This window comes from Excalfactoria chinensis, chromosome 4, assembly GCF_039878825.1.
Source record: "Excalfactoria chinensis isolate bCotChi1 chromosome 4, bCotChi1.hap2, whole genome shotgun sequence".
NCBI lineage: Eukaryota > Metazoa > Chordata > Aves > Galliformes > Phasianidae > Excalfactoria > Excalfactoria chinensis.
The window spans coordinates 50,464,235-50,478,992 of NC_092828.1; the positions used below are offsets into that span (position 1 = coordinate 50,464,235).

The window sequence follows — 14,758 nt, forward strand, 5'->3', positions numbered from 1 at the left end:
GCATTCTGATATCATAGTTAGTCAAATAAGTTTTCCTCCTTAAATTGTTGCCGCTGCTGCGTTTGTTTCCTGGAGCCCAGCTCCAATCTTCCTACTCCTTTCCCTTTTTCCCTTTCCACTTTTTGGGGGCCAGGGGGCCCATGGGCCTCCTGCCTCCCTGTCACAGACATAGATGGATCTAGATAACTCCATGACAGGTATGGAGTACATCTATGAAAACAGATATGTAAAAGCTGAGAAGGCTAAAGATTCTCTTAGTGCAAGGAGGTGCCTTTTTAAGAGCAGCTCTGAAAGTTGCAGCACTGTTTCTGTACCAGCTGTGTGAACCTGGGATGGCATTACTGGCCCATGCAGAGTTGCACACGTCTGCCAAGAAGCATTCAACACCCAATTTTATCTTTAGTTCTGCTGCAGGTTATAGAGATGGGGAGGGTGTGTTGAGTCAGCCTTTTTCCTTCAGTGTGACGTATGATAAAGTTGCTGAACAATGTAGGAGGAGGAGGAAGTTTGCTGTCCTGCAGCAGGTGTACAAGCAATGTGGGAGTTTTTGCTTTGGCATCTATGCAGTAACTTCAGGGGATGTGTTCTCTTAGATCATTGAAGAATGATTTATTTTCTTCCTCATTAAAAATGGTTCGTTTTCCGTCTTCACAGTTTGTCTGCTCTGGACGTCATTTAAAATGGAAAACAAAAATGACTTGGAATTTGGGAATATATATCGTGGCACTGCTCGGTTCTCTTTTGACTTTTTTCAGGTTAATTTTAAACAATCCATATAATACATCCAGTTAAAACCGAAGCATATTTTTATGTAAGATGTTAAAAAGAAATACACTAAAGACTCCGACACTTAATGTAATGGGAAACAAAACCACAGAGTTCTGTGGAAATTATTGTTGATTAGAGCAGTACATCCTAGACTGCAGCACTATTCCCTCTAAAGGTTAGATTTAGAAGCTTGTGCTTTTGATATGATTGTTTGGGATACATTGTTGTACAGACAGCTTATACATATAGGAAAAGTTCATCTTTGAAAAGTGTTCATTTTTTGTTTAGGTTAGCTGCCACCCTTTGAGGGTTGTGCGTAGTCTCAAAGGCATTGGAGCACAGTAAAGTAGGATTCCAAAAGGTGTCAACCAGGGCAGTCGTTACTGACTTCAGTAGGTAGAACAGGGATGGATAGCTCCCCATATCAAGTCAGTAAGTATGTCTTTTATCCCACATTATCTCTTCTTCTACCTCCTTAGAGTCACTGAGGTTGGAAAAGACCTTAAGATCAAGTCCAACCACAACCTAACCATACTACCCTAAGTAACAACCTTCTGCTAAATCACCTCCCTGAGCACCACATCCAAATGATTTTTGAACACATCCAGGGACAGTGATTCAACCACCTCCCTGGGCAGCCGATTCCCATGCTTAACAGCCCTTTCTGTAAAGAAGTTTTTCCTGATATCCAACCTAAACTTCCCCTTGCACAACTTGAGACCGTTTACCCTCACCCTGTCACCAGTGAGAAGAGACCAGCCCCACTCCCGCTGTAAGCACCTTTCAGGTATTGGAAGAGAGCAATAAGGTCTCCCCTCAGCCTCCTCTTCCCCAGACTGAACAGACCCATTTCCTTCAGTCTCTCCTCATAGGGCACATTCTCCAAGCCCTTCACAAGCCTTGTTGCCCTTCTCTGGACCTGCTCCAGCACCTCCATGTCTTTTATGTATTGAGGTGCTACGGGGATGCCTGATATACGTGTGTGTGTGATGTGTATACCTGAAGTACTATAGCTGTGCTCTAGAGGATAGGAGTTAGTGCTGCTGTTTGCCCCACTCATAGCTGCTTTGCAGGTGCCATTGAGGTGGGTGTTCCTTCCCACCTGACTTGTGTCCAAAGGGATTTAATTAGCAAGCACACAAAAGCATTTGTTTAGGATTTAAAACCTACAGACTGGTTGAAAACAGTTCTGTTCTTGGAAAAGGTGCCTTTGACACAGCGGCATGTCAGTACCCGCTGCTTTGCTCAGCCATCCAACTGGGCAGTACCTTCATTGTATGGTCCATGGCCAAAGGGTTGGTAATGCACTGAACACTGATAGAGGCCCCATGCTCTAGGCCAACTCCTGCAAATATAGTGGCAGTCTACGGCAGGAGAGGAAATGTGTTTACACAAGCACACTTGCTTTCTGCAAGCATTTCTCAATTTGTAATGTTTTTTATTATTTATCATTTTCCTGATCTTGCTCCTGGTGACACGTTCACACTTTTCTCCCTTTGTTGTTACTTGTCCTGCCATCTCACGCTGAGCAAACCTCTCCTCAGCTTTCACTTCAGAGCTGCTCAGCTTGAAGTCAGCTGGGGCCCAGTGAAGTTGATCTGTTTGGCGGCCACAGAGAGCACAGAGCGTGCTGTTGATAATGTTCTTTAAATACCTTTGCAGTTTTTGACAGGTATTGGGTTGTTGCATTTCCCTCGATGCTTTCCCCCTTTTCTAAACATGCCCATAATGGCTCCGGGGATCTGCTTTTCTGCTTCTCCACAGAACAAAAAAAAATGAGTGTTTTTTAAAATGGAATTCCTACACTTGGCCTTTGAACCACTCAGTCAGATGCAGACAGTGGAATCTGGCACCAAGGATAATCTTCTCCTGATATGGGTATGGGGGGAATGGAAATGAGGGAGGAATGCAGCGATGGCTTTAATGTTTAACTGTTTCACTGCAAGCTCTAGTTTGCAGAGAAGGAACCTCTCGTGTTTACTAAGATGGATGAAGTCTGACGGATAGAATATACTTCTCGTTAAGAGCAGGAATTTCTGCTACCACTGGGATCAGGGTGACAGGTCTTAAAAACGTAAGCTTATAGACAGAGCTTAACACACTGCTGGGTATCAGCATTAAAAGACAGCTGAGCAAGTTTCCTTCTTAGTCTTTTAAGGAGCTGAAAAGACTGGAACTTGGAGTCATTTCTCATAATAGCTATTAACAAGATTTTAAGATAGGAATCTTTCTGCTGCCCCTTGCAACGACTAAAACGTCCTCAGTGTAATAAATACAGCTTTGTGATCCTTGAAACCGTGGAAGTGGAGCTAAACCCTAAGACTGAGGAGCCGTAGGCACTATGCCCTCCATCCATCTCCCAGCTGGTTTAACCACTGGGCCGATACACAAGCTTTTGAAACAAGTTGTTTTAGCTGCGTTTCCCTCAGACTGAATTGTTACTTTCCAGTGCTTCTACTTCCATAGAAAGTACACTGCTTTCAGAAAAGAATCTTCTGGAAATACATGTAATAAGATGCTTGATTTAGGTCAAAGTTACGAGCTTTACAACCACCTGAGAAATGTGAGAATAGACTTCGGATTGGTTGCTCGTCTGCATCACCGCTGAGAAGGGCAGAACAGTCCACCAGCACCATTCCTGAAGTAATTCTTACTGCAGAACTGGGATCTGCAGATTCAGGCCATGCAGCCAGGACACCGGGGGTATCTTTTTAGCCTGGGATAAAAAAAAGTCTTCCCTGAGGGAAAAGAGGATGTACGCTTCTCTAAATGACTGTGGAGTCTGGCTGACCTTTGGGCTACCCTTTCTCTTAGCTGCTTTCTGCCAGTTCTGTGTGAGACCTCATCACTTGGGGGGATTTTTGGATGTGGAATTTAACAGCTCTTAATCATAGCAACTATTCAGGCTGAAAAGTTTTTTTGCTTGGTTTGTTTTGACCGTGAGTGGGAAGTTGGGTCATGATCATTGTGTGGAATGGAAATGCATAAGCGTGCAGTGCTCCCTGTAAGGCAGGACACAGTACTATTAATAGTAGTAACAATTATTGTAACAGGAAGCTACACTCCATATTTTGCTTTGGTTTTGTACCACCAAAGCAACGATTGGGCTGTAATTAAAATAGCGTGACGTGGACACACCATCTCTCACACTCTCAAGCTCAGTAATTAGAAGTAAATGAAAAAGGCCCTACTTGTTTCCCCAGGGATTACAAAGCTGAAAAGAAACCAGTCCTGAGCCAAATGTTCCCCCCCCCCCCCAATCCATCCATCCACAAAAGATTCTAGCTAATTAAGGTGGAGAATATGGCAGTGTTGATGTATTGGCTCACTCAGAGCTCACAAAATTCTCCAAGAAGCCAAGTTTATATTTAACGAGCTTTATCAAACAGTTGAAGTTAAGTGAAAAGCAAAGCACACTTGACATGCTATATAAAGTACATAGAAGGGGCATGGAAAGCTTGCAGAAAATAGCCGTGCCGAATACTTGCTCCCACAATCACCACTCCACATCCACGCTGTTGTGGCACAATGAAGGGTATGCATGGAGCACACAGAGAGTCCCGCATCGCTTGCGGTAACTCTTGTCTTGTATCAAGTGCACATTCCTCTCATCAGGTGTGAGCACTGAGTGGGCTGTTTGAAAGCCCTACACTGTGCTTCTCTAGGGGCCCATAACAGCGCTGGGAGAGGACTTGAAGGGAACGGTTTGAAGAGTTTTGTTTCTGTTATTTTTTGTAAGCCTTTAATTATTGGCAAGTAATAGCAACTTTAATTTGGAGAGTGCTCGTATGTGTCTTATCTTATTCATAAGATTTTCTACTGTATTAAATCTCACACGAGCAAAAGAAACCCATTAAACAAAACAACAAAAAATATAATTGCAAACAATGTATGTTAAAAAAGAACAGGCCTTTACTCCTCAGACTGACCAGAAGTCCTTGAGGCTGATTGCGCATTGGTATCATAGACCGTAAACTGACATCTTCCGTAATCTAGAGTTGTAAGAATGAATGTAAGAAATGAACACGTTTCACACAGCCTTTGAGCTTATTTATATGCCTTTAAAATAATTTGCATTGGATTGATTATTTTGTGCCAAGTGTACAAAGCACAAAGCCACTGCATGGTTTTAAGGATGCTCTGTCTTCTGGATTTGGAGTTCTTGCAAAGTGCAAAAGAGTCTTTGATTTCTGGGTTAAGGTGGATGGAATGGCTCCTTCTTGTGTGTGGAGCCTCTTCCAAATGCCAGTGTCCTGTGCTGAAGTTGTCCTATAAAGCGCCTGTGGAAGGTGAGTAGATTGGAAGCCTTGAGAGGGGCTTTCATGTGACTGAATGTTAGTGAGAGACTGCTGTCTTTTTAAGTACATTTGGAAAGGAATTGAGAGGAATCGCGCTTCAAGGTTAGAGATTTCTTTTTTTTTTCTTGGTTGAAAAAGCATCTTTCATTAGAAGAGCCTTTAGCAGCTCTGCAATCACCTTTTACAGAGCTCAGATAAACGTTACAACATCAATCACCAAGGCATAAAGTTTATGAAGCTGTGCGTCAACTGTAATTAAATGTATTGAATCTCCAAGAGAAGCACAACGCCCAGAGCTGCTCTCTGGTTTTATTTTTTCTTATAGATAAGGAAGTGGGTCACTATCTTTATCTCATTCATTTCTAAAACCTACTTTTCTCACAGTTCCACGCCAGCCCGGGGTGAGCAATAACCTGTTTGAAATCCTTGAAATTGAACGTGGGATCACTGCTGATGAATTTGAAGCAAATGATGACCCAGGTAATGATCACATCTCCTGCTTGGGGCCCAGCATTTAGGATTGTTTGAGGTTTCTTGTGCTTGTATACAATTTACAGGACTTCTCGGCCTTATGCCTCCTGTTTAGGCTATGCTTTGTGAAAAGAAAGCAACAACTTCCTAAACGAGCCTTCGTAGTTTGTTAGGAGGAGGAACTAAGCACACATAGCACGAATTGTTAGTAAGAGTAATTGCACCCCTTTTTAGTTTTAGTACTTTTGTACGTTCTTTTTCTAGCGCTCCTTCTGCCGCACTTTTATTTTTGTATTTCTATGCCTGCATCAGACACAACAGCTTTAGTTCCCCAACCCAAAGACTTAAATGGCTCCTTTTTGCCTTTTGGCTGTTCTGCCTAGGCACGCTGCTACACAGCTGTAATTTTGACAGCGGCCTGTGTGGATGGATCAAGGACAAGGATGATGGTTTGCACTGGGAGCCGGTTAGAGATGCATCAGGTAAGACACATGCATATGATCCTATCCTATAGTTGAAGAGCTGCCTGGTCTTGAGGTCAATGACAGTTCTTGAATTATGATAGATATACATAGATTCTGTATCGCATTAGTTGTGTGTATTTATTTCAGACCCACATCTCTTCTGTGTATAAAATCAAAGCTCAAGATTCCAATGTGAAAGGTCATTCATGTTTTTGTCTTAGCTGGTGTCTTTACAAGAGAAATGACTCAAAAAGAGGAGTAAGTGTGTTCACTAAAAGATTAAACACAGCAGAAGATCACCCAGAGGGTGTGACATACTGGAACGGGTTGCCTGAGGAGGTTGTGGATGCCCCATCCCTGGGAGCATTCAAGGCCAGCCTGGATGTGGCGCATAGCAGGGGGGTTGAAATTAGATGATCACTGTGGTCCTTTTCAACCCAGGCCATTCTGTGACTCTGTGATTATGTGTCTTAAAAGAATCAGGACAAAAACGTGGACTAAAGAACAACTTTTACTTATGGAGAAACAAAGTTTATTTTTCAACCAACCATGCAAATGTGATCATTTCCATGTTACCAGTAAAATTAGAAAGTGCTGTGAATAGTCTGTTCTGCTGTTACTTACAATGCTTTTGTTTTAATGTGATCTGTTTCACGTTATGAAATTCATTGCTGAGTTACGGAGAGCTGTGTATAGGAAGACCGTCAAGTAACTGGAAGGAAGGAAAGTCAGGCTGCCAGCGCACAGTGATTTCTGAGAACAGGGAAGGCTGGGCTAAGAAAGCAACTGAAGCAGTGCAGAGCAGGAGGCTCGTGCAGGACAGGAGGAGGCAGACAGCTGCAGCCCTCTGGATTAGACACACAGCTTTGGCTGCCCGTAACCATGGGATTACCTCATACCCAGAAGAGGAAGAGCAGCCTTTGAAGTACACAATGTTGGCATTATGCGAGCGGATGGAGGCTGCGGAAGGAAAGTGCTTTCAGGCGGTAAAATGCTGTAGGTGTAAAATGCACAGGGAGGATGAGGGCACTGAGAGCCATCTTCCTTACATACCACCTTGTCAGAGGTGCTTACATTTGCTACTGTGGTACCCCTTTTCAGGCTCTTAGTTATCTATACTTAAAGAAATGTTGCTAATGTGCATTAAATCCCAGAACTGTGATTTTGAACTAATTTTCCTTTTTCCTTTTTAAAACTTGCTCTCCTCTTGTGTTGAGTTCCCGTTGGGGACAGTCTCAGCTTTCTGTTTCCTGTGTACGCTCTGCTGCTGTTGACACAACCTGTTAAAACCAGTCCCCTGAAGTCCCCCCCCCCCACTCCCTCCTGGCCGGAATACCTCATTTCAGAGATTTATTTTCACAGCTTGTGCCCAAGTGTTTGCTTTCACCTTTCAAAGTTTGATATTTATTGGCATTTTGAAAGGTGCCATGTTGAAGCTGTACAAGCTTATCTTGAATGCAGAAAATGTTGCTTTGAAAGGACCTTCACCTGTAGGAGCATGCCTAGAGATAGGCTGGCTTCGTGCCTACCTACATCTGTTTCCTATTGATTGGGTTCAGTCACTGTAACTATCTGAACCAGACGCAGGTAACGAGTCAGATGGGTTCTTTCATAGTGATGTAACTGTATGGACAACAAACAAGTGCAGTTATTTCAGGTCTCTCACTTTAGCAGTTGGTGACTTTGATACAAAAATCAATGCATTGCCACACACACAAAAGCAAGCTTTAATAAATACTTGGACAGATGTAACCCGCTTTATGCCCAAATGCAGACCTGAGACCTTAGCAAAAATACTTTGCTTAGTTAAATCTCATTGAAACCACAGGAGCTTTAAAACCAATGTAGAAGTAGAGGACTGGAGGAGGCTTGCTCTCCTTGCTTTGTCACAGGATCTCACAGCTTCAGGGGGAAATAATTGTGGCTTTCAGAAGGAATCTTTATAAGAAAATTAGCGTGTTCTGGTTGAATAGAAATATGGCAAAAATGGAACTGTAAAACAGTGCTGTGTTCTATAGTGAAGCAGAAAGGTACGTCAATGATATTTTAAAATAATAATAATAAAAAAGAAAAATCATGAATTCTACATCATAGGTTTCACTTGGGAAGCCTGAATGGCACTTTATCAACAGCTCTTAAGGTAAATCTGCTCTTATATAACTAGTGATTCTCAGGTTCAGAGCAAGAGAATCTCTCTTTCATTCTTCTTTACTCTCATTTTCTCTCTCTGTGCTCTACTTTCTCCCTTCTTGCTGTCTTCTCTTATTCTTCTCCTCCTCTTTTTCTCTCCCTACTTTCTTTTCCCTCTTTTCTTATTCTCCTCTTTTATTCTCACTTCCCTCTTCTGCCTTTTTGCTCTTCCTACTCTGTTTTCTCTCTTCCCTCTTTTCTCTCCTCCTCTCTGTTCCCTCTTTTCCATTCCCTCCCTTCCTTTTCCTTTCATCCCTCTGTCCTTACCTCCCTATCATATTCTCTACTTCTCCGTGCACTTGGCAGTGCTTTTATGAAGCCACTCATAACTCTCATGATCAAAGGCAGTGAATTTTCATTAAATGCTTATGTTCAGTAGCAACTCAGTATCGTTAGAAATGACTGCGGTGAACGTATCAGGCTGTCAGCCTTCTGGAAATCATAGCTCTGTCCTGTCCAGATTAGGAGTTTAACTTATCATTAAGTAAAAAAGCTGTTCATGTGTGCTAATGGAGAGCCTTTGGGACTTAATGTGTTAAGGCAGTTTGCAAGAAAAAAAAAGGAACAGATTTTGGGTCAATTATATTGTAATATTTATTCAGGCCTTCATGCAATGGCAAAATCCTGCAGCTTCCAATATGTGTAAATCAGCGCTGTAGCTTTCATAGCAGTGGGAATTTAAAACCAACCTGGACACCTGAGGGATGTCTTCAATGAACAAATATGTGATCTTCCTTTTCAGAAGATACACTGTTTGCTCTGTAGAAAAGCAATAGGGAATATCTAACCTGGTACCCAATGTAAACAGGGGACCAGCGCTGAAAATCTTACCTTGTGGGAGGGAGATGTGGCAGCTCCAGTGCCTGTTCCAGCTATAATATGCTTTACTGAAGACTTGCTGGACCTTGTGGAGCCCTGTTTTATTTCTTTCACAGTGCTTTATGCGTTTGGTTCTGCCATTTTAAAAAGTAGAATGATAATGAAGGAATTGCTTTTTGTTTTGCAGGGGGACGATATCTTACCATCTCGGAACCCAAAGGCACAGCTGGAAAAGCAGCACATCTTATTCTGCCGCTGGGCCACATGGCTCCAGCTGAGGACTTGTGCCTGTCATTCAGACATAAGGTGCCTGGGCTGCATTCGGGTGCGCTCCAAGTCTTTGTGAGGAGAAGTGGTGCTCACGGACCAGCTGTGTGGGGGAGGAACGGCGGCCACGGCTGGAGGCAGACACACATAACTCTGCGAGGACCGGGCATCAAGAGTGTGAGTACAACTGCATGGCCTCTATTTTTTTTCCCATGAAGATCTGAAGGCACTTGGTTCATGTAGCACTCGGTTATTTGCCTCCTGGCTCCACTATTAGACTCTTTGTTACTTCTGCTTTTATTCTTGCCAATGGAATCACATTTCTAATTAGCTCTGTGCAACAAACAAACAAACAACAAACCAAGACACAAAACCCAAAGCAACCAACCCAGAGCACTCATAGCCATAGACAGATAGAAACTCACACAATAGCCTGTACTGAGCTACCTCCTATGGCCTCGTAGGTGAGAGCAACCTACAGGACAACAGCAGACAGCCAAGGGATTTCCAAATAGCCTGTATCAGGATGGCTCATGAAAGATGCTTTTTGAAAATACAGCATCATTGGGATAGGAATAGTCATCCCTTGTGGATCAAAAACTGGTTGAAGAGGGCAGGGGGAGTGCAGACAGTCGGTTCTGAGTGCTGGACAGGGCAGTGCTGCTCTGCAGCTCCTCATGCAACCTGGGAACTCTTCTAACTGGTGGGGGCAGCCTGGGCTGCTGACCTGAACCCTTTGTGTCATTCATCAGAGAAATCAGGAAATAGAGACATATTTGTAGCTATTTAAAAAGCAAAAGCAACCAACTGCTACTGCTTATGGGGCGCCTGCTGGAAACTTAAGAATACAAATGAAGGCTGGAGTCCTTCATCACACTTCCTAATGGATCAGCTTTGTGTTTTTCACCACTGTGAGTTCTAGAATTCTAGCTCCTGCAAAGTCATAGTGAAATACAGGATGAGTGTTTGTAGTTCCAACTATGCTTGGCATTTGGACTACGTCAGTGTTCAAGTGTTCTAGGAATGGAAGGCTTCTCTATTAGACAGCATTGATTTTGTTAGAACAGACAGGATTTGATGTTTGCTGTGAGGAACAACAAGAACAACAGAACGGAGCTAGAGAAAGCACCACAGAATCTCACGTGGAAATTCTTACCTTGGCAGTGGCATCCGAAGCAAAACTTCAACCAGCACCTTGATTTGTGTCATAACTGTCCTGAACTGCTGGCACTTCATGGGGATCCTGCCAAAGAGAGGATCAGAGAAACAATAATTCTAAGCAGAATAGATAGGCTCGAGTCAGTAAAGACTGGCTGAGCTGTCTGATACATTTACGTTCTTACTGTTAGGCAGTTGTGCTCCTAACCAAAGATTCTTTCATCTGATTTTGGCATTCCAATTGTTCTGTTTGTTTTCCCAGGTTATTTTCAAAGGGGAGAAAGGGGAAGGAAGAACTGGGGACATTGGACTGGATGATGTGATGTTGAGAAGAGGACGCTGCTCTGAAGGGCATTAGCAAAGACAGTGGAGTAGCACAGCCAGCTCCTCCAGCCCTTCTCATGCTTTTCTTACCGAGCTTTGAAACAGAATTGCATGAAAAAAGGAAAAACAGATGGAGAACGACAACTTGTTAGTGCTCTGCTAAGTGCAATCTCGCTGAAACTTCAATTGAAAACGTGAAGAGCTCCTCCTGGAATTCAGGAACTCAAAATCAGTGCTGGTTGTTTCTGTTAACCCCTGCCTCTAAATCATGTTTTGTATGTAGTAACTTCATCCCCTGTTAAAGCCCAAGTACTCACCCACAGAGCACTTGTGAGAAAGGGAGAATTAATTACAAACAGTATGAAATCTCTGGCTCGGAACGTCTTAGTATTAACAGATGCTCATTATCTTCCCATAGTGCTACTCTTCTGTTAATTAGGTTTGATAGACAGTGGGATTGATCTCAGTGCTATCCGAAGCCTGGACCTGAACTTTGGATCTCTGCCGCTGACCTCTGAAGAAGGGTTGCTCCTTTAATTAGTAAGCAGCATTTATTTTGGTCTTGCATCTGTATCAAAAAGCAGTTACATAGAGTAGGCACTGCACCCTGTATGATTGCTACTGCTGTGTTTTGTGTATATGTGTATGGTTATTAATGTATTTATGTTTTTAATATTTACAGACTCTAGTTGCAAGATAATTGGCAGTCTGTGCTTTCTTATTGCACAGGAGAGGAGCTCAGTATGCTGCGGGATCCCGCTGGTCGTACCAAGACACAGGTTACCAAAGTCAGCTAATGGTGCTCATTGAAAAGTGCCGGGGCAGTTTTCACACAGTAATACGCTGAAGGCAAAAGACCAAATCCTTACCTGATGTAAACTGGCACCTGCTCATGCTGCACAGCTCTGCCTTTGGCTCTGGAGCCAACCCTCAATCCTGCCAGCAGCTCCTGGGCAGCCTGCAGAAGGCCACTGGCAGACGGTGAGGTTGTGCCCACCAAACCACAAGGATGGTTCCCTTCCATACGGGGCACGAGCCAATGTGTGAGCTAAAGAGGGCAGCTGCGTTACTGCTGTACAAACAGTTCAGACCGTGAAATGCCTCGAGTCACCTTTGTGTAATGTCCATATTCTGCCCAAGTGTTCTGTATATAATAAACATCCAACTGTTTAGAACTAGACCAAATATTAGCTCTCGCTGGCGCTAAATATTTATCGGAACTTTGAACTAATTTTCTTAGTTTTGTATCACGCACGTGCTCTGCAGGTTCCCAGGGAGTCCTTCCATTTGGTTTAGGATTCTTAGATGATGAACGTCATTGCTGGTAAGGGGTCTAAATTTGACAACAGTATCATTTCGGGAAATGACAGCAGATGGAGAAAGTGTTCTTAGTGGCACAGCCTTAAAGCTTAACAAATATATACGTAGCAAAAGCAGGTCTCAGATCTTTTAAATACTTACATAAGGTGTAAAACAAGTGTCAGCTTCGCATCTCGTTACAGAATTATCATTAAAACAAAGTCAAACCTTGCAGCGAGCCTGCAGCCGAGAGAGGCCGTATTCCAAACGGCTGGTACCGCCAAAGCACCCTTTCAAGAATACCTTTCCTCGTTGTCCCTTTGGACGCCATCAGCACTGTATGTACAGCAGAAGCCCATCTGCCCAAACAGATGGAGATTCTCCTGCACAAACGCATCAGCAAACGTTCTGGAATGGAAGCAAACCACGTATTTGTAAAAATTCTGGCAACTACTTTGCTTCAATTCTGACTGTGATCCGTCTCCTCTGGCGTTATGTTGCAGTACGTCAGAAATAGCTGTGAATAGTTGAAACGACTTGTCCTTATTCTAAAGTATTCAGTAAAGAAGGCTCTTACTGGACGCTTATGGGAATGTCTTGTTTTCATTTCTGGATCAAAAGTCTCGTCATTGCGATGAACAAACCAAGAGGTGACAATTCATGCTAAATGTAAGTCTGTGCAAGTAATTAAGGCTAATTGAGTTTTGCCCACAAAGCGGCAACTTAGAAATGGGCCTTAGAACCCCAGATTTGACTGAATATAGATGGTAAACAGAAGGAAGTGCTGGGATGACAACAGGAGCAGTTGGCGTCTCTGTGTTTATGAATAAATTCAGGTACTGCACAGTCAAACAAGTACCACCGTAAAGCACCGTGACCACTGACAGTGCAACACTGGGACAGCCCTTGTGAGTCTGACTCTGGAAGAGCTGCTATGGCTGTAAGTCACTCACCTCTGCCCTGGCCTGATGTGGTCTTAGAAAGTAGTTCATCGCTGCCCTTTCTGTTCAGACCTTAATAAATGGATGCCAGAAAATAAAAGGCTGTGTATGGGACTGTGTAAAACAGGAGTAAATACACACACACACACACACACATATATATATATATATATATAGCAAAGCCCAAATTATCAGAGCTCTCCTAGCAGGTTAAACTGCACTCACCTGCTGCTTTATGCTGACGTCCTGCAGTTGTATGACTTCAGTTTTTCCACAGCAGGAAAAAAAATAAAACCAAACCCGCTGTGGAAGAGCAATATGCATTGCTGGAAAAGAAACAGCAGACGTTGCAGTGATTGACAGGATCCCATTAGCTTGCCATTTTTCCCCAAGAAATGCCCAGCTTTGCTCCATAGTGCCAGCTGGATGCCATGCTGACACTTGCTTGATACACGTGGGCAGCGTGGAGCTCTACCCCTCGTCTGCTTAAAAACATGACTAGCAAGAAAGCAAAGCGGGCCTGCACTGTCTGGGTGAAATAACTCATTCTCTGTTCTCATGTTACTTACCAGTACCTGTTAAGGATCAACCGACTCCTTCTTTGCTTTTAGTAATATTTAACCTCGTTCTTTGGTATTTTTGTTCCTTCGCTGTTTTTCCCCATAGTTCTGCCATCACAGGATTCCCCACACCCCAGGAACAAAACTCCACTGCTATCAAACCCCTCTTCTGGAGGTAACGCCCCCGCCAACCACATCCTGAGAGCAGAAGGGCCATGTCTGAGGTGTGCATTGCACCCAGCAGGCTGAGGTCAGTATGAAGCAGTTGAGAAAGCAAGCCAGGTATTTATCCAGCACACAGAATAAGGATGCCCCCCTTGGTGTGGCACAGCCAAATCCTGCTTTCCTTTGTACAGCAGATGCTATGGCCCTTTCCCAATAATTTTTGTTATCCTTCTGTTTTATGACTTCTTACGTTCTCTGTTGAGGCCAGGAATCCTTCACATTCTTCTCCCAGTTTTTTTCCTCACTGTGCACTTCAGCAGCCCAATGTTTCACTTCTGACTTTCATCCAGAAACCTTTTGCTTCGGTTTGAGTTTGGCAAACTCCTGTGAAGACAAGGCACAGCCTGTACCCAGACTGACGGACTGCACTGCATTCACGTGCGATGCCTGTCCTGAAGTTTGGGTCTGCCACAGGCATGGGACTGCAGTGACACACGGGTCGCTCTAACCCTAACCCTGCCCCCCCCACTCCTTAGCTCCTGCCCCACCTCACAACTCCTGATTTAGGCCATGGGAGATGTGCTGGCCGAGTGCTCTCTGAGGATGAACTGGTGCAACGCAGACAGTAGAGCAAACCCCTTCCTTCAGCAGCACCCTGCCAAAGCCCCCAGTGGATGTGCGCAGTTTGCCTCTCAGCTGGCACAGCTGGCTTAGCACGGCTGCTTTGCAGAATGCACTTTGCATCCCAGCAAACACAAAACCAGCTGCCAAAATCCAGAGCCAGGGCAGGTTGCGTTGAAGTGCCTTGAAGTTGGATGGTCTCACATCCTAAGGATGCTTGGATCCACAACCCCTATCTCACATCTGGTACCTACAAAGGGTTGCAGCTGCTGTCCCTTGCACCTGCTTATACCCCTGGGGGAAAGCACTACTGCTGACCATGGCTGCAGCCCTCAGATCTGAGTCCTACAAGCTGGTGAAGTCAACAGGTGGACACACAGCTTTGCTTCTGACTGTACCTGCAGGAGACTCCT

The 14,758-nt window shown here is 44.0% G+C and overlaps 1 protein-coding gene across 4 annotated transcripts in view; it reads left to right on the top strand.

Annotated features, from left to right (window-relative positions):
- Window positions 1-13,084, top strand: part of NPNT (nephronectin) — a 42,719-nt gene extending 29,635 nt beyond the window's left edge. For all 4 annotated transcript variants that reach the window (XM_072334820.1, XM_072334821.1, XM_072334822.1 and 1 more), the window contains 4 exons: window positions 5,451-5,546; window positions 5,921-6,019; window positions 9,198-9,454; window positions 10,698-13,084. In XM_072334820.1, the coding sequence (XP_072190921.1) occupies window positions 5,451-5,546; window positions 5,921-6,019; window positions 9,198-9,454; window positions 10,698-10,793 (548 nt within the window). In that variant the 3' untranslated portion in view covers window positions 10,794-13,084. The remainder of the gene's footprint in view (window positions 1-5,450; window positions 5,547-5,920; window positions 6,020-9,197; window positions 9,455-10,697) is intronic.
- Window positions 13,085-14,758: the final 1,674 nt, after the last annotated feature.